Source organism: Humulus lupulus, chromosome 7 (assembly GCF_963169125.1).
Source record: "Humulus lupulus chromosome 7, drHumLupu1.1, whole genome shotgun sequence".
NCBI classification, from domain to species: domain Eukaryota; kingdom Viridiplantae; phylum Streptophyta; class Magnoliopsida; order Rosales; family Cannabaceae; genus Humulus; species Humulus lupulus.
Window position 1 is genome coordinate 50,554,738 of NC_084799.1, and position 20,928 is coordinate 50,575,665.

A 20,928-nucleotide genomic window follows, 5' to 3' on the forward strand; every position below is an offset into this window, starting at 1 on the left:
GGAACCTTAAAGAAGGATAAGGATGTTGATTTAGATTTTGAAGAGGATTACATTGAAGAAATGATTGATGATAGACAATATGAATCCCATGTGATTCTAGTGAAATTTCAAAACATCTTAGAAGATGCTGATAAACTTATATACCCTAATTGTAAAATGTTCACTAAATTATCGACCCTTGTTAGGTTGTATAATTTGAAGGCCAAACATGATATTTTTGATAAGGGTTTCTCAAAGTTACTTTATTTTGCAGGAGAATTATTACCCGAAGATAATGAGATGCCCCCGAGTTTTTATGAGGAAAAGACGATATTGTGTTCGTTAGGTATGGAACATGAAAAAATACACGTTTGTCCTAACGATTGCATCCTATATCTAAAAAGGTTTGTGGATACAATTACATGTCCAACATGTGGTGAGTCTAGATGGCAAAAGAAAAAGAATTCAAATGTGGTTAAGGATGGTGTCCCTGCCAAGGTGTTATGATACTTACCACCTATATCTCGTTTGGTTAGGTTCTACCAAAATGCCGAATATGTGAAAAGTTTAACTTGGCATGCCGACGAGAGGGTAAAAGATGGCAAGATGAGACACCCAGCTGACTCGCCGGCTTGGAAAACAATTGATGAGAGATAGCCTGACTTTGGAAATGAACTTAGGAATATACTTCTTGCTCTTTCTGTTGACGAAATTAATCTACATCCCTTAGTAGTAAGTATAATTGTTGGCATATTGTGCTGGTTATGTACAATTTATCGCCTTGGTTGTGCATGAAAAGGAAGTTCACAATGTTGACATTGTTGATATTGGGTCCTTCACAGCCTGGTAATAATATTGATGTATACCTAGCTCTTCTTGTTGATGATTTAAGTAGATTGTGGTTTTAAGGTGTTATTGCTTACGATGCCCACAGGAAATAATTGTTTTTACTTAGAGCAATATTTATGTGGACCATTAATGATTTTCTTGCATTTGAGAATCTTTCTGGATTTAGTGTGAAAGGGTATAAAGCATGTCTTATCTATGAAGAGAATACTTGCTCTCAATATTTAAAACACACTGAAAGGATTGTTAAAAATGTCTTCTGAACATGGAAATAGGCATTCATTGGTAAGAAAGAATTTGAAATGGCTCCCCTACCTTTATTTGGAGAAAAATTGGTAGAAAAGTTGAATAAATTCCAATTCAAGTTAGGAAAGCATAAACAGACTAGTAAGAAAAGAAAAGGGTGTCGTGGAAAAGATGAGGATGTGCCAAATATATCAAGTGTTGTTGGAAAAAAAAGTCGATCTTTTTTGAACTTGAGTATTAGGAACATTTGGTTCTGCGTCATAATTTAGATGTGATGCACATTAAGAAAAATGTGTCAGACAACCTCATTAGTACCTTGTTCAATATTCCTGGACATAGTAAAGATGGAGTAAAAGCTCGACTAGATTTAAAAGATTTAGGGATATGAACCAATCTACAACTAGAAGTATTGTTTAATTTATTAGTTATTATATAGTTTAAACTTTTATTATAAAATTATATATAATTTTATTCTAACTAATTTTTTTGAATTCATTTGTAGTTCAAAAGCACAATGGTGTACCCGCTTGAAGAAATCAATGTTATACGAGATGAATGGGCGGAGTCAATTCTACCTCATCTAAGTGTTTGATAAGAACTAGTGCTAGCTATTATGTACCTCCATATATCGATCGAGTTTGAATATAATTTTTTGAGTCATATGTCGATCTTTACTTAGATTAGTTTACTAGCTAACTTATTTTTTGTCTCTAAACAATGGTTAAGTTAGTAGATTTTGATTAGAAACTTAGTCATTGTTTTCCTTTGAGTATATGAATATTATTTTTTGAATCATATATCTCGATCATTGTATATAGATATATAATTTTGATATATAAATATATACGTGTTTTTTCTTTTGTTTCTGCTTTTCTGATTCTGTTTTGCTGCAGGGGAAAAATGGCAGAAATAGTTGCATAACATAATTTTAAACCCATCAGCGTCGGTTCTACACCGACACAAATGTTGTTGTTGGTTTGTAACTGACGCATTTGCACATCAGAAGTGTCAGTTATAGACTGACGCATATGCCTGTCAGAAGTGCCGGTTACAAACTGATGCATCTAATCAACAACGTCGGCTTCAGACTGACACTTCTAATCATCTCAATTGTGTCACCTTCAACAATGTCAGTTTCAAAACTGACGCAAATGGCAAAAGCATCGGTGCAAAACCGGCGCTAAAACCCTTATATTTAGTAGTGTGGAGAGTTATAGCCAATGTTTTAAATCATCATCAATTGGGGGAATAACAATACTTCCATATTAATAATACTTTTGGCTAATTAATTACTATGTGCAACATCATGTGTTGTCGTACGTAGTAGTAGTAGTAGTAGTAGTAGTAGTAGTAGTAGTAGTAGTAGTAGTAGTAGTAGTAGTAGTAGTAGTAATAATAATAATAATTTTTAATGTTGAAAATTTGTTGTGGTATTTTTGAAAACGCGATCTTCCTTCTCTGGTAGCTTCGACTCCCTTCTTCAATTGGAATCTTGAATTTGCAAAGTGAATAAAGCGCCATGGGTTACTTGCAAGAAAACTTTTTTATGCTTAAGTCAGATAAGTCTTTGTTCAAGCAGAGTAGCGGTAGAAAATATTGGGTGCCTTCATTGTATACAACATTGGCTATTTATAGCGATGAAGATGGGAGCTATGGAACGAATGGAGGAATTGGACTGGTTACGAAGTAACCAACTTTCCCGCCTTTTATCCTCTGCTCCCCTTAAGTAATAAAGCAAAATTATCAATCTTTATACCGCTTCCACCAGAAGATTGTTGGGAATATATGACTTTACACTTTTCAAATCATTAATGAATAATGAGAATAATTAAATATTCCAAACCCTAGATGTTAATCAAGTTCAAATTTAAAGTATGAATGCAATTCTTGATTATTAAAGAAACGTGTTCATAATATGAATGCCAATCTTGAATATTAGAAACTAAATGACTAAATGATGATAAGATGAACTTAGGTACATTTAATAATCAATACTAACAATGAAAACATAATAGAATGACAAAGTACAAAATTAGGGTTAGAGAGATACAACCTTTGAATTAAGTAACTTGGATCTTCAAACTTGGGGAACTTCTAAGGCTTATACACAATAAGAATATTTTTGTCCAAAATGTTTATTCCAAGCCTTCCCTTATTGCTTGAAGCTTCAATTCAATAGAATGAGATTTGGGATTTAACAAGCCTTTAAAACTCATGCAAGTCAAGCAAAGCTTGATGAGTTTCTTGGAAAAAACTTTGGTCTTTAGAAAGCTAGAGAGAGAGAGAGAGTTTGAAAGTGTGAGCAAAGCTTTTCAACTCTAGTAACCCATAGTTATAATTTAGGCATCATCATTAGTTTAACCAATAGGATTAGAACATTTAAAACACATAATTTGGAGTATTTTACGTAAACTGTATGATCCTAAAAACTGCCCAGGCGACATATCACCTTATTAGCAGGTGATGCATCGCATGTTAGGGCTTTTGACGCACTTCGCATTTTGGCGATGCTACGCCACTTAGGGGGCGACGCATCACCACTCCCTCTGACTTTGGACCGCTCCAATGGTCCTAAAATTGATCCAAATGCAACCAAACTTTTTAGGAAAGTTTGGATGCCTCATTGTATCACTTTATACCAATAAAAGTCACTTTTAGATGCCTTATACACAATCTCATATTTTCACTTCTCTTTAAAGTGTTTTGCACCTCAACGTGTAAACATCTTAACCATTATATTTAACTAATCTCAACTTTCCACCACTTGGTTAAATATAATAATCTCTTCTTAGCTTGACAATTTTGGTGCATAAAATAAAGTATCTTTCGATTTGAATTTTACCTTAGTGAAAGTTTTACAAAGCCTTATCAAAGTCATTGGTGTCTTAAAGATTGAACCAAGTACTCCTTAATGATAAAACAGGTACACCTCACACACCTCCACTTGACCATTCATTTTCCCACTTTTTTCATTTAGCACTCATAATTCCATGTGCTCATCCATTTCATGAACTTTCCGGGGAGAAAGTCCAACTCCCCTGAGAGGCGGCACCACCTCTAAGTTCACATAGGTGAAGTTCTTACAACATCTTTGCTATCTTTAGAGATGCTTGTTACACACATCTAAACTTCATTTAAAGCCATAGGCTTAACCCTCACTCGGTAGCAACCAACACTAACCATCCTTGGATGGAACTCACGACTATGTTAGTGTTGAAACTATTCACCCAATAGCTTATTCTTACTCATTGAACTTTTTCCATTGATGTTCAAAAGTTTGGAGTTGGGTTGCCATCACTGGTGAATATATTATTCTTGGAGTTTTAGTCCCTTCCCTTTTGAAGTGGAACTTACTAACCTCTTCGCAAGAGGTTTTTGTAAATGGATCTGCTAAGTTTTCACTTGTCTCTATATATGAGATGGATATGATTCCTCCTCGAATCAATTGTCTCACATACTCATGTCTTAGACTTATATGTCTAGATTTCTTATGTCATTACAAGCTCTACCTAATGTGGCTTATTTATCACCATTTGGATATTCCTCGTGAAATCCCTAAGCCACTTGGCCTCTTTGCCATTTAACACGAGAGCTATAAACTCATTCTCCATGGTTGAGTGAAATATATATTTGTTTCCTTGGGCCCTAAGAAACCTCTCCTCTTTTGAGCATAAACACTCAACCGCTTGTGGAGAGATTATCTCCTACACTTGATGTCCAACTCGCATCGGAATATCCTTCAAGTATCTTCAGGAACATTGAATATGGGAGACCTAACTGATTGGTCCTTTTAAGGTACCCTAGAACTATCTCAATCAATTTCCAATGTTCCATACTTGGATTGCTAGTAAACCTACTTAGTTTACTAACCGCTCCACCATTGTTCTTTTCAAGCTCTATGCTTAAATCAAATGGTGTATTCACCTATTTGATTTTGAGATTACTAAACTTGTCAAGCACTTTCTCAACAAAGTGAGCTTGACTTAAGGCATAACCCCCACTATTTCTTCTCACTTTCGTACCAAACAAGGTATCGACCTCTCAAAGGTCCTTCATTTAGCAAGTGGAAGATAGAAACCTCTTCATTTTTATTATGCATCTTATTTCATTACTCAAAATCAATAATCATCAATATATAGACACACCAAGATGACATAACCATCATAAGTCTTAGAGTAAAAGAACTTGTCCATTATTGTGTCTACACCCATCCGAAATAATAACTTTATCAAACTTCTCATGTCATTGTTTCGGTGCTTGTTTTTAAGCATCTAATGATTTAACAATCCTACACACTTTATGTTCATTTCTCCTTGGAACAAAACCCTCCGGTTGTTCCTTATAGATCTCCTCATCGAGATCTCCATTTAGGAATTCCATTTGGACATCAATTTGATAAGGTTATATATTACTCTTAAAGTGGTTGTACTAGCAACCGGTGCATACATGTCAAAATATTCGATTCCTTCCTTTTGTTTAAATCCTTCAGCTACTCATCTAGCTTTAAAGGTTTGTAAATGCCATCGCTGTGATATTTTCTCCAAAATATCCACTTACATCCAATTGGTTTTGAACCTTGTGGAAGGTCTACCAATTCCCAAGTGTGATTTGACATAATTGAATCCATCTCATTATTTATTGCCTCCTTCCAAAAAACATAGTCTCTCAAAGACATTGTATTTTGGTAGGTTTTGGGATCATCCTCAACTTGAAGATTTGTAGGAAATTTCCATGTGGCTTCTTGAAGTTTAGCATAGAGTATATATACTTTAGAACATTTCTCATTTGATCCCAAATCTTTAAGCTTTCTCTTTAAGAGATTCTCCAACACTTGTGGGTTCTTGAGAATTCCTATCACAATATAACATATTCTCAATGAACTCCACTTCTCTTGATTCAATCATCACATTAGACTCCAAGTCTAATAGCCTATAGGCCTTGCTATTTGAGGCATAGCAAACAAATGCATACTTTATGGCTCTTGGACCCAACTTTTTCCTTTTAGGCTCCGTTCTCTTGCAATAAGCAAGGCACCCCCACACTTTAAGATATCCTAGGTTAGACTTCTCTCCTCTCCATAACTCATATGAAGATACATTGTTCTTTTTCATAGGAATTTGATTCAATATATGACACGCAACAAGCAAGGCTTCACCCCACAAATTATAACATAATAGCATGTAAAAACATAGAGTTAATCATCTCAAGATAAGTCCTATTCTTTCTTTAAGCTATTCCATTTTGTTGTGGAGTGTATGGTGCAATGCATTCATGTATAATGCCATGTTGTTCACAAAACACATTAAAATCATTTGAAAAGTATTCACCACCTCTATTACTTCTAAGAGTCTTTATTTTCCTTTCCAATTGATTTTCTACTACAACTTTATAGGTCTACTACAACTTTATAGGTTTTAAATGCATTATATGTTTCATCCTTACTCTTAAGTAAATACACATAAGTATACCTAGAGCAACCATCTATAAAAGTCATGAAGTATTATTTCCTCTTCCAGTCAACATGCCATTCAATTCACATAAATCACTATGTATTAAATATAGCAAGTTTGAACATCTATCAACACTTGGAAAAAGTTTCTTTACCATTTTAGATTTAACACATAATTCACATTTATCATGCTCATTCACATCACAATTAATCAATCCACATTTAATTACTCTTTTAATTGTGCTACAACCTATATTAGCAAGTCTATTATGCCACAAAGTAATAGAATTGGAATTAACCACATTGCAAGATATAGATGTCATATCATTATTGCCACTATCAAGAGTACAATGTTTGATCATTCCATCACATGTATAACCCTTTCGCACAAAAGTGCCCAATTTAGTCAAAGTGAGTTCACCGAATTCAAACTCCATTTTGATGCTGAATTTACTCATTAGACTTCCATTCACAATGTTTCTAGTCATATCGAGAACATGGAAAATATTAGATAGGGTAACTTTCTTTCCATTAGTGAAGAACACATCAATGCAGCCCTTTCCAAGTACCTTGGATCTCTTTTCATTTCCCATTTGGACTTCAAGTCCCACCTTTGCACTTATAAAGGTTTTAAAAAGAGTTCTATCATATGTTACATGAATGGTTGTACAAGTATCATACCACCATCCTTGCACCTTTCCTTGGGTTGCATTAACTTCACTGAAGGTTGCAATGATCTCAACATCAAATGCATTGGCCTTAGTCTCTTTACTTAGGTTTGTAATGATCTCTTCATCAAATGCATTGACCTTAGTATCTTCACTTTCTTTTGCAATGATCTCATCATTTATTGCATTGACATGTTCACCTTCTCTTAAGGTTGCATTAGTCTCATCACTACATGCATGAACTAAGTCAATTCTCTTTAGGGTTATCATACATTCCTCATCGAATGTATTATTCTCAATTAGAATTATAATTCATTCCTCATTAAATGAATTAAATTTAATCAAAGTCACAAATATCTCATCATCAATTAAAGTTACCAAATTAAATTCATTTAAAAGTGCAATGATCTCAACATCAATTTCCTTAACCCTAATCTTATTGTGATTAATTTTACAATTACCATATCTCACATGATGATTGATAACTTTACAAACAAAACAAGCATAAAAATAACCATTGAATTGTTTATTAACATTCACCATTGTACTCTTAACATAAACAATAATCTCAACCTCACAAAAATATGGTAGCAAGAACATTTCATTTAAATTCTTGAAATATACACATTTAGAAATAAGGAATTTGATGATACCAATCTCCTTAAGCATGTAATCCCATTGAGTTGTCTCATCCTTTATTGATGACGACTTTGAATCCATATCCTTATTCATGTAGAGAATATCCAAATAGAATTTTCTTTGATCTTTCATGGTTATGTGTTCAACACAAACCAAATCTTGAAACAAGGATTTAAAGGTTTTAAAAGATGAATCAATTTCCTTCATTGTTGATTATGCAAAACACAAAAATGAGAGTAATTAGAATTAGAGATTTTGATTATTGGGAATATATGACTTTACACTTTGCAAATCAATAATGAATAATGAGAATAATTAAATATTCCAAACCTTAGATGTTAATCAAGATCCAAATTCAAAGTATGAATGCAATTCTTGATTATCAAAGTAACGTGTTCAAATATGAATGACAATCTTGAATATTAGAAACTAAATGATAATAAGATGAACTTAGATACATTCAATCATCAATACTAACAATGAAAACATAATAGAATGACAAAATACAAGATTAAGGTTAGAGAGACACAACCTTCGTATTGAGCAACTTGAATCTTCAAACTTGGGGAACTTCCAAGGCTTATACACAATAAGAATATTGTTGTAAAAAATCTCTATTCCAAACCTTACCTTATTTCCTGAAGCATCAACTCAGTCGGATGAGATTTAGGATTTAACAAGACTTTAAAGCTCATGCAAGTCAAGTAAATATTGATGAGTTTCTTGGAGAAAACTTTGGTCTTTAGAAAGCTAGAGAGAGAGGGAGTTGGAAAGTGTGACCAAAGCTTTTCAACTCTAATATATTTTTTAATGTAAGCATCGTCATTAATCTAACCAATAGGTTTTGAGCATTTAAAACACATAATTTGGAACATTTTACTTAAATTTTACGGTCCTAAAAGACCACCTAGGCAACCTATCACCTTACTAGTAGGCGATGCATCGCTTGCTAGGGCTTTTGAAGTCCTTCGCATTTTGGCGATGCTGCGCCACTTAGGGGGCGACGAATCGCCACACCCATCTGAATTTGGACCGCTGCAATGGTCCTAAAATTTTTCAAAATGCTACCAAACTTTTTAGGAATGTTTGGATACCTCATTGTATCACTTTAGACCCATAAAAGTCACTTTTTGATGCCTTATACACATTCTCATGTTTTCATTTCTCTTTAAGTGAAAATCATTAAGTGTTTTGCACCTCAAAGTGTAAACATCTTAACCATTATATTAAATCAATCGCAACTAAGATGATACCTTTCTTCTTTGCAAAAACGACTTTTATTAATATGTTCAATTTGCTACTTACTCAAATGCACCGTTTTGAGATATCTCTTTAAGGAAATGGTTAATCGGGTCGCGTAATGGTTTTTGGCCCGATCTTATATGGTATAATTGATCTTATTCCCAATGCGACATTTTTTGGATTCTAACAATTGCCCCTCGACCCATATCCGTTCGTTCTGCTGACGCAGAGGTGGGCCGATCACTGTGAACAATCATTCAAAAATTTCACTGTGAACATTCACGCCGCAAGAATTTATTGCATGTAATCTTGGACTGTTTGGTATCTGCGGTCACATCCTAAGTTCCTGAGATTTGAGGACCAATAGATAGCACCCATGACTGTTGATGCTTTGTCTTCCTTCCTCATTTGAATGTGATAAAATAAAAAGCCGCTTTTTTCTCTCTCCTTCACTCTCATCCATCTCTTTCTTAGTAAACACCTTCTCAGTATTCCTTGTCCCAAGTCTTCCTTTTTGAAAACTCACCTCCATTCATCGTCAAGGTCTGGAAATCATGGTGCGTTGATCATCTTCATAACCTAATGTAAAGAGAAACTATCACACGTCTCTCAATCTCCTAGTCGCCGATTGTGATATTCCTGAGAATGTCACAATTCGTAAGCTTACTGAGAGTGAGCTGCGCAATTGACAACATAAAGAGATCATCAAACCAAATGAAATTGTGCTTAGTTCCAATAATATTGAATATCCTCGCTTCCCTCTTCCCGTAATCCTTATTCAAATTAGTTCTTGCTCTAAGGTGCATATTTCTCAGTTTGTTTCAAACGTCGTTCAGGCGATAGTCGAGGCACGCATGCTGGGCGCTATGCAAGGTATTTCAATCGATACGGGGAACATTTATGCAGCCTTTACCAGATCTATCAACAAGTCTTCTGAGAACAGGTTATGGAAGATATTCTTCTTGTCTCCATGGAAGGACATGTATATTTTCAACGATTACGACAGCTCCAACAAGAATTGGGATGAATTTGTCTATGCAGTCGGTGGGGAATGGTATCCCAAATTCCCTCCTTGAAATGTATTCCCTCTTGCCAGAACTTTTATGACTGGTACGCTTTTGAATCTAAAATTATATTTTATTTTTTCATTTGTTTTAAGCAAAACTTAACTCTGTAATAGATAGTGAGCTCTATTTTGAAATAGTATTTGTTATTTGTCTTAGTTCTTAGAACCTTACTATTGTGCATATTTTATTACAATTCCAAATTGTTGCTGGCCGACTATTAAAATCAGTGATGCCAAAGAGAACCTCTTGATGGAAAGAGGTTTCTTCCATGAGTCTAAAGATTCGACTCTTAGTATCTGGACAGTCTACAATCCCCACTGTATACAGATTATGTCTCGTGTGTTTTACGATGAATACAGACCCCAGTGTCGCCGTAGTTCGGACAATGTTTGGTGATTGGAAGGAAGAGGACGTCTTCAAAGTTTGTAGGGAAACAATGAAGAGGTTTATTTCTCAACCTCTTCCATCTTATGTCCTTTCCATTTGTGATGAAGAGATTGAGAGAGCATTCTGAAAAACTCAAACGACAAATGAGAAGCATGGTTTTGCCCCAGAGACCAAAAGCAGAAGAGCGTTTTCCGTTGAGATTCCTAGAGTTGCACTTAATATTAGTGCCAAACATATTTGTTTCGTGAATTTGCGAGTTTCTTCTTTTATATCATCCCAACCAATCATGCCCCAACGAACTGAGGCTTCATATAATCCTCGGAAGAAGAGGAAAACTTGTCCTGCTTGTTATGGTGATGACTTAGATGATGGGGTTTTACTGGCGTCCTAGTTTAAGTTTTCAAGGAGAGAATCTACCAATAAATTAACAACTAAATCTCTTGGCACAGGCTCAAGTCCTGTGCCTCGTACATTGTCTAGTTCTGTAACTGCATCCACTGACCAGGGAGAGTGGCCTAGATGCACCATTTAGATTACTGCCCTAGTTTCGGGGGTGTCAAATGCCCCTCAAGTGTCTTCGCCTATTCGTGGTTCCATGGAGGCACCTCACAATTTTGTTCCTGTGCATTCTTCTTCACTTGAATCCCCAAGTGTGGGGTCTTCTCCAGCCTCGTCATGCCCGATTGCACAGGTTTTGGTAGCTAATGTCATTGCCCCTTCAGTGCCTTCTGCTAGGATTTTATTTTCTATTCTTTCAGTTGGTTTCACAATTTCGTGGGGTGGCCACTTTGTGAGTCTTCGCATGGACAAGAGAGGTTTGACTTCTTTGAAGAAGAGTCAATTCCTCGATAATCTTTTTGCTAGTGTGGAGGAGTCTTCAGAAGAGACAGATACAGTTAATCATTCCAGAGATAGAGGCCCAGAAGTAAATTCTGTCATTGGAGTTTCTTCTACTCCATTTCCCCTATTGCTCCCCATTTCCTCTAGTTTTGACTCGCCAACAAATTTTTTAAACTAGCTAGGTTCGGTTGTGGTAAACACCCCTATTTTCCTGCCAAGTGAGTTGGACGACGTTGAAGAAGGAAGTTTTGATGTGTTAGTGGCTTCGACTGAGCCTGAGAGGAAATGAATTTGTGTGAACACTGTTGCCTTAGCTGTGACAAGTGGCTCAAATGTGAGTTCCTTGCTGAGGATCACATCTATGTGTAGCATTGTGATGTCCATTCTTCCTTTGACCCAAGCAGAAGCAACAAGCATCATGGCAGAAGCACCAATTACGTCTACCGAGCCTCAGGGAGTGATTATGGTTGATGCCCCTCCTACATCTACTGTTAAAAGAATAGTGGAGGCAGTTGCAGCCAGCAAGGGTGCTGCTTTGATGACGCGTGATGTTGGAGAAGAGGATATATTGCGAGCGACTGTTGTGCTATTCTCAAATGAGTTGGTTGCATGCATGGATGAGCTTCGCAAGGTAAAGGAGATGATGTGTGAGCATCTGATGCTGGTAAGTTTCCATCACTACACCAAACACCCATTACCATAACACATCATTATAATAGTATTTAAAAAGAGTTATTGTATATGTGAAAAATTTCGGGCGGCAAAGTAAAATAAAATACCGCCAACCAAAATGACTAAGTTTTTTCTAGTTTCCCGTGTACCCATTTCGCCTTACCCATTTCTTCTTCTTCAATATTTCTCTTCACGAAGGCTAGTAGCTCTCTCGGTCTCTCTCGGTCTATCTCTCTTGGTCATTCTCGTAGGCTAGTAGCTCTCTCAGTCTCTCACTCCCTTTCATGAAAGACAAATCCTGAGAAGGGCTTCACCACATTCGAGTCAAGGGTTTCTCTGATTCAAGACGAAATTACTACAGTTGAAATTTCTTGTTTCAATCCGCGAAGAACAACGAAGGAGCTTTACGGTACAGTCTCTGATTCTAATTGTTCATCACTCTAAGTTTTTACTGTAATTTTGTTTTTGGTTGTTTCATCATTGATTTAATTATTCATCAATCATATTTTCTCTTTGTTAATCAATTTATATAAGTTAAAGTCATATATATATTCGTTTTTTTGGTGTGTTTTCGGATAAGAAAAAATGTTTACATATAAGTTAAACTCATATATATATATAAAGAGAGAGAAAGAGTGAATATAGGACGTATCTAGACTTGCTTGCTGTTTTAAAGTATATATTACTAAGCTTTAAATAATGCATTAAAGGTGTTTGACAGAATGCTTCAATGAGATATATGAGTAATTGCTTGTAAATGAGTAAATGAGATTCTTGGCCTTGAATCCTTTCTTAATTTGACTTTGTATGCTTCTTAATTTGGCATTGAATTGTGAGATATACGACACTGGTTTTTGTTAAAAATGATGTTTAAATACATGGTTGAGGACACTTGTTTCTTCCATGAAGGGTCTTCTAGTACTGTTATAGCCAACAAAACCCATGAAAATAACTAGTAGCTGCTCTGTCCATAAGTATAATGTCTCCGAATAACCCAACACTATATTTACAACACTTCTCTGTTTACTATTCAATATGTCTTGTTTGGTCAGTAGATAAAAGGACCCCATATATTTCTTGTTTTGCAATGAAGAGAAGAAAAGTAATTTGTGTGCTGCGGTATGAGAAACTAGTACATAGATAATTACACATATACACACACATACACGCTTTAAGCAGGCATGTAAGTGAGTTTATTCCCCACAATAATTCTGGTGGATGAGTTGGCACATTGATTATAATATTTTCATTAACCTATAAACTATTTTTCTTTCAAGATAACAAATGAAAGTGGTGGTACACATTACTACCGTCATAGTTGGGGGTACACATTACTACATACAGGTATCTACTTTATTCTTCATTTTACATCAGGGGAGGCCAGAAATTTCCTTATAGCTAAAATAGTAGGACCTATATTGTTTATGTTTAGTGTTTCATTTTCTAGATTAAAATGATGTCTTTTAATAACTGTAGCCTTCTTTTTAGAAAATTGGGAACTATGTTTGCTCACCACTTATAGAAAGCAAAAACTGATTAGTGTCTTTTTTCCACCGTGATCAGGAGTTTGTCACTCTCTCATAGTTATAAGTTAGTTTATTCCGTTACATGGAATAATTTTATTTTTGTATTGTGATAAGCCTCCAATGTTGTAATTTTTAGTATTCCTTGTATTTTGTTATTCTTTTATCTATCTGACAAATATTTTAGTAAGGGTGCTGAGCTGTCTTATTTCTTTGTCAAGTTAAGTATTGTCTATAAATAGGAGGAGGGGGTCAAATTGTAAGGGTAGCTTGGAATTACGAAAGAGTTAGCTCTTGTGGAGAGCTTTGCCCTCTCGAAAGGTGGAGATAGGAGAGACGTGCCTCTCGAAAGCTCGATTTATTCATTTTACTACTGTTATCAATAAATAATACTTTGATGGATTTGATCAATTGTGTCAAGATTACTGATAGAAAATTTTTACTCAAGAAAATTCTATCATATTGTGGTTTTTCAAAGCTAGAATATAATTACTAAGTTTCTTTTATTGCGCATGGAGATGGAGCTACTTCTCTCCATTGGGATCGAACTCTCTGACCATTTCCTCATTTGAATTTTTCTGTACCATCCTGCTACATATTGCTTTTATTTACTGTCTTTGAATATGCAGGGATTTGACAATTGTTATTTAACATTTGAAATTGCAGACAACCTGCTGGCTGGGTTTGAATATGCAGGGATTTGACTATTTATTTAATGACTTGGTGTAGGATCTAAATAGATTTATTGATGAGAAGAGTGAAAGCAGAGGAGAAAAAATTTAGCGGGTATCCCTCTATTTTTTCTCTTATTTTTCTTTTCTCTTTATTTTTTCATTTTATCAAACAACTCATTTTCTTTCTCTTTATTTTTATGCATCGATTTCTTCAGTAATTTATCAACAAACAATGAGTACATTGACATAATAGATTTTGAACTTGTAGTAACATATTCTTGAGAAATTTCTCTTGCCAAATTCCTATTTAAATAAAAATAAAACATTATGATTGATAATCTGAAATGATTGCTATTGAAACTGAAAGTTGAAACAACCTTAAATCATGTTGCCAACGGTAAAAGCATAGGAGAAACTGTAATTGAAACCAGCTTTAATCATGTTTCCAACAGTAAAATCATAAAAGAAATCATATTAAACAGATTTAAAATTTGTTACACAACAGTGAACACTAAATTTGAACAACTGTGAAACTTGCCTGACACTAAATTTACTTCAGGCTTTCCTAAAAGAGTTCATAAATAAAATTAGCAAGTTAATTTGCTGAAAACAAGCATTCAGATTTAAAGTTTATAAATAATGTTTTATAAGTTTTTATAAAGCATTCTGTCAGCGAAGCTCTTCTTAGAAGGTACTAAAAACACAAAAGGCAAACCATCAAAGATAGAACAAGCCAGAATAACATAATATTCTACATTACCTTATCTCACTTCAAGCTAAATCTCAAAGACAAAAAACAAAATCAAAGGCCAAAAACTAACCTTGAACATGCCAAATACTGCTTCAGTCCAACTTGTTCTAAGGAACTTCCGGTAGCTAAAAACTACCAACTAGTGTAGTGTTGGATAAGGAAAACAACAACTGCTTTAATGGACTCCTCTAGAATGTATTGGTATTGTGAATATTGAGATAAATCAATCTTTTAGTCTGTGATGGTGTTTACCACTGACCGTTTTGCCTGATTGCAATATATCTCTAATTACAATATTTTAGGGCTAATAACTCATTATAATTAAGTATTATATATTTTAACTTCCAATGCCCACATGCTGTAGAAATTAAGATCAGTTAGGTTGTCCATTTATTTTGTGTATGGCTTAGTATTATAAAAAACTAAATAAAGTATGACTTAGTCTTCCTCTTCTCTCATTAGCATAGTAATAATATTATTTGTCCGTTTCAATCAACCAAATTAAAATATTTAAAAACACTAGTAGAGAGATAATCAACATCACCCACATGGACATAGACATGTATATGATATATATATAGAAATACTTGTTGTATTGACAAAAAAGCTTGTCTTTTTTATTACTACTATTGCCAAATTCATCTTTGTCTCTTTGCCTGCATTATTCATTTTACTTTCATACCATGTTCCTTGAGTTTTTTTAGTAATGTCAATACAAACTGTGACTTTAATTTTCAATTAATGCATGTAAATAATAGAACAATTTGTTGGATCAATGATAGAACAATTTGCAGCAATATCTTCATTTAAACAACAAGTGGAAGGTTTATCAAACCCAGACCACTGGGTTGAGTTATTGATTCGTTTACTGTGTGCTGTCCCTGGCTAGAGTGAGAAAAATGTCCAGGTATTTAAAGGTTTCATTGCTGCAGATATCTAACTTTTTTACCTTTGTGGATATTTTTGGCTGTGAAGATAGTTATTTAAGGCATGGAGTTTGAATAGTGCAGGTTCAGCAGCAGGTTATTGAAGTTGTTACTTTCATAGCCTCTTCGTCAACCAAATTTCCTAAGAAATGTGTAGTGCTTTGCCTTCTGGGTAAGTGTTCCTTGGTTTTGGTTGATCACAAGTTTGGAGCTGGGATTTGTTTGCTTAAAACTGTGTGATCTCTTTTGCACGCGTATTTGGCTTCTTAGTTGTTTGGTGGTTGATTAGATAGTTCCTTATTTTTGCTTGTCATTATTCCTGAATTGACAGGTATAAGTGAGCGTGTCACTGACATTAAGACTCGTGCTCATGCCATGAAGTTCCTTACTACTTTTTGTGAAGCTGTAGGTCCTGGATTTATTTTAGAAAGAGTAAGTCTTACATTTAAATCATTTCTGTATAGAAGTTTGTTTGCACTTCTCTTGTGAACTTCTGAAGCAGGGATGAAACATATTAGTTTCTAAATTGATTGGAACTTGTATTTCTTTTCTTTGATTTCTTTTTTTATTTTTTATAATCCAATAAAAGTCAAGGAATTCTTTGTATTGTAGCTTTACAAGATACTGAAAGAGCACAAGAATCCCAAGGTTCTTAGTGAGGGGCTACTGTGGATGGTTTCAGCAGTGGAAGATTTTGGCATCTCACATTTGAAACTTAAGGTTTGGAGTTATATTTGGGCACTTTTTTTTTGCTTTGTCTAACTATTAGTTAATAATTATACCATATTCAGCTATTAAAGGAATTGATATATTTTGTTTTACAGGATTTAATTGATTTTTGTAAAGATACTGGACTGCAGTCAAGTGCAGCTGCTACTAGAAATTCTTCTGTCAAGCTTTTGGGTGTTGTACAGAAATTTGTTGGCCCAGGTTGATACTCATTTTATTTGAATTGTCCACACACCTCAATTTCCTTTTAAATATTTAGTTGAACTGCTCCCAAACATTGATTTTTTTTTTATAATTAATTTGTAACTCCCTCCCACCCCTTTTCTTTTGTAGATATTAAAGGGTTTCTTTCTGATGTTAAACCTGCACTTCTTAGTGCACTGGATACGGAGTATGAGAAGAATCCATTTGAGGTGCTCCAACTTAATCATTCAAGATGCATGTATTGTTCGTTTTTTTTTATTTGTTACTGATGTATTCCCATATCTTATCTAGGGTGCACCAGCAGCTCCAAAGAGAACTATTAAATCAACAGAACCTACATCTGCATCTTCTGGTGGACTAGATGGCCTGCCACAGGAAGATATTAGTGGGAAGATTACACCTACCCTGCTTAAAGGCTTAGAAAGTACTGATTGGAAGGTAATATTTTGATCATAATTAATGTTTTTAGGGATGGAGCCTGACACCTGCCTGCTGCTAGAAGGTCCAAAGGGGAGATATTTAGCAACCATTGTAGTGTTTTGATGTTTTGTATTTTCTGCTTTCTAGGCTCACTTGGAGTCAATTGAAGCTGTGAATAAAGTTTTGGAAGAGGCTAACAAGCGCGTCCAACCCAATGGAACTGGTACATTCTATCATGTGTTTAAATTCTCTCTCCCTCTATTGTTATTATTTATTATTGTACATGCTATTCAGCCTCCTTTATATCCTCCCATTTGTTAATTATTGTTTAATGTTTATTTTCAGCTGAATTGTTTGGTGCTCTAAGGGGTCGTCTAGGTGACAGCAACAAAAATTTAGTCATGGCAACATTGACATGCATTGGCAATGTTGCATGTGCAATGGGTTCAGCTATTGAGAAAGCAAGCAAGGTTGATTTCTAATTCATGATCGCTAATTTTATGTAGTGTACTCTTTAAATTTGAATGTGAGTGTATTGATTTCTTTCAGGGAATTTTAGCGGATGTTTTGAAATGTTTGGGTGACAATAAAAAGCATATGAGGGAATGCACATTGAATACTTTAGATTCTTGGCTCTCTGCTGTTCATCTTGATAAAATGGTAAGTTTTTTTTTGCTCTACGCTATGGAAGCTGTTTAGTTTTTTTGTCTCAGGTGGCATGATTGTATACTTCTTGCAGGTTCCTTACATTGCAGCAGCTTGGACAGATGCAAAACTTGGTGCGGAAGGGCGCAAAGATCTTTTTGAGTGGTTGTCAAAACAACTATCTGGGTTAACTGAATTTCCTGATGCTGTATAGCTACTAAAGCCAGCTTCCTCTGCTCTGACGGTAATTCTGACTTGTCAAAAACATTGAAATATTCTTTTTACTTGTTTGCATTGCTAGAATATTTCCATGCTAACAATAATGTGCATAGAGATGTAAGAATCATGATGCCAGTTCCCTTTCCATTCTTTCTGGTTATGACTTTATGAAATTTTAATCCAGGATAAATCATCAGATGTTCGTAAAGCAGCAGAGACATGCATTGCTGAAATCTTGAGAGTTTGTACACAAGAAACTGTAAGTGCACTAGTAAATTTTGGTACTATTTTGACTCATTGGTCAGTTAGTGCATGAACACATTGTTTGAATGTATTATTTCAGGTTGAGAAGCTTGTTAGGGATGTTCAGGGACCAGCTTTAGCTCTTGTTCATGACGTTTGAAGCATTATGGTAATTTTCAAGGTAAGGCTGTTGGGTACTTGGGTCTCTTGCTTGCATTTTGTTTTGGTGATTTATACCAATAATAATTATTTTTTTCCAAAATTTTTTGAATCTGCCAAAACAATTTCGGCCCCTGCATCCAAGACCCTTTCGAAAGTGGGTAAATCCACTTCTAATGGTGTTTTGGTGATTTATACCAATAATAATTAATACTTGTGCTCTGTAACTGTAAATTTTCTATATATAGGGAGCTTTGGAAAACGAACTATCCGTAGGGAGCTTTACTAACATCTAAACACTTTTATTTACATTTCTGTTTGGAAATTGTATTTTAAGAAGGGGAAAGAAAAAAAAAAGAATTTCAAGGGATTTCATTTTCTCTTGTTTATTTATTTTTTACATACAAAAAATGACCTTATACACTAAAGAATATTTGTGCTTGTCATTTTTTCACCAGATTTTCAAACATCTTACTGCCTTGAGGTGCATACACGGATCCTTGTATTGCTATATGAATTGAGGGCAACATAATTTTCTTATTGGTATAGCACTTTACAATATCTTTTTCTTAGTTGTAAATCTGATTTTTTAAACATACTGCTGCTTGAAGTATATTTTAAGGAATATTTTATTCATTATTGCTTTCTACATATACTCATTTGAAGTGATCTCGTGTTTGTCATTTATTCTTTTAAATTTCTTTCATATGGGTTCATCACTATCTTTTTTTTTTCTCCCCCTATTTTTTTTTTTGGTTGTTGGGTTGGGAAAAATAGACCATTCTTAAAACCTTATAAATTAAGCTCATTTTAACAGGTTGGTAGGCTTTGATAATGATACCGCTTGTAATTTTTTCTGTTTGGATTTTTTTAAATGCATGTAATGAAATATGAATATAATTTAGTAATGCATATGAACTATCTAACATTTTCTTTGCTTGAATTTTTTTAGTGTAAAAGTTGAATTTGTTAGATTAGTCTTAGTGTCCAGTCTTTAAAGTTTAATTGGAGAGCAATGAACTGCAATTTGTTGGATTCAAAACTTGGACAGTGTATTATACTAAACTATTTGGTTCTTATCATTACAAAATGATTTGCTGTTGTCTATCCTTGTGCAGATCTCTACAAATTTTTATTCTCCAAATATGAATGTTGTCAATGAGAACTTCCTTCCTCTGCTCAAACGCCTTGATGACTGCATTGCATAAGGGGATGCTATTTACATCATATATATATTTATGTATCTATTTTTGCTGCTTTAGTTGCATTCATTAAATATTACTTTTGTCGTACCATTAATTTATATGTTGATTTAGGGAATTACTAGCATATTTTGTTGAGACATTTATTTTCTCAATCAACTTGATGACCTTAAACATTATCTACTTTATATTAGGTATGTAGAAAACAATCCACAGTATGTTAAATCCGGCGTTTACTTACTCAAATTTCGACAACTGCAGGTAGAAACAAATTTATGCAGATAGCTGATTAGATAACGTTACATTTTTGCACATTCTTCCACTAAAATTTGTTTCCATTTCCAATAATTGAGTAATTTTTTTGTTATGACAGTCTCAAGCATTGGGTATGATTCGCTCTCATGTACTTTCTGTACTCAAAAGTGTGTCTTCTCAGGTAAAATAATGTAGGGGTTCAATTAATGCGCTCCATTGTTTTGTGCTATTTTGTTGGGTTGGTAGACCTCTGTTTCGGTCTCCTTTTGGTCTAAAATCAAGTGCTCTGTTTGTTACCTAAAAAAGAAAACGTTCTGGTTCTATATGGTTATTGTTTCTTCATCAGGTTCAGTCAGCAATCCAGAGCAATAGTAGCAGCAAGGCATCTCTTGCTGAGGGTGTAGAGGCATCTGTTATATATGTTTGTTTCAAGGCAGCGGCAAGTGAGGTACTGTTTCTTTCTTAGCGATTCTTTTTTATTAAGACTCTCGTTTGGTCAGTAATGATACGTAATTAAATCTCCTCTGCTGTAAGTTCACGCGGCCAGAAACTGCACAGGGCATATTTGTTAACTTCAAAGACTTGTACTATTACAATTGGAACAAGCTTCCTTTTGCTCCTGCTCAAATTGGCCAGGCTTTTAGAAATGAGGTTCTTAATTTTCTTATCTTTGGACTTTAGCACTTATGTTTGCATAGGATGCTCATATTATTTCTAACTGGTAACGGGCCTTTGTAACTAGTATTTTGGTCCTCTCCTTTCTTATAAGAATAGAAAATAGCCCTGTAATGTAGCTGTTGCATTCCTTAGTGCTATGCTTCTTTTGTGCCCAAAATTGTGTCCCATTTATCTGTGACAGTGTTGCAAGGTCCATTTTGTTTTTTTAAATTAATTACTCTTAAGATATTTCCAAGTTTGCCAAGTAAAAAAAAAAAGGTTTGCT

At 34.6% G+C, this 20,928-nt stretch overlaps 1 protein-coding gene across 1 annotated transcript; it reads left to right on the plus strand.

Annotated features, from left to right (window-relative positions):
- Window positions 1-11,724: 11,724 nt before the first annotated feature.
- On the plus strand, window positions 11,725-18,550 carry LOC133791684 (protein MOR1-like). Its single transcript, XM_062229603.1, has 14 exons — window positions 11,725-12,027; window positions 15,873-15,890; window positions 15,994-16,081; window positions 16,241-16,341; window positions 16,522-16,629; window positions 16,734-16,839; window positions 16,972-17,051; window positions 17,134-17,280; window positions 17,410-17,485; window positions 17,608-17,732; window positions 17,812-17,922; window positions 18,002-18,151; window positions 18,311-18,385; window positions 18,470-18,550. The coding sequence occupies exons 1-12, from the start codon at window positions 11,725-11,727 to the stop codon at window positions 18,119-18,121; spliced, it is 1,383 nt and encodes a 460-aa protein (XP_062085587.1). The 3' UTR covers window positions 18,122-18,151; window positions 18,311-18,385; window positions 18,470-18,550.
- The last annotated feature ends 2,378 nt before the right edge of the window (window positions 18,551-20,928 follow it).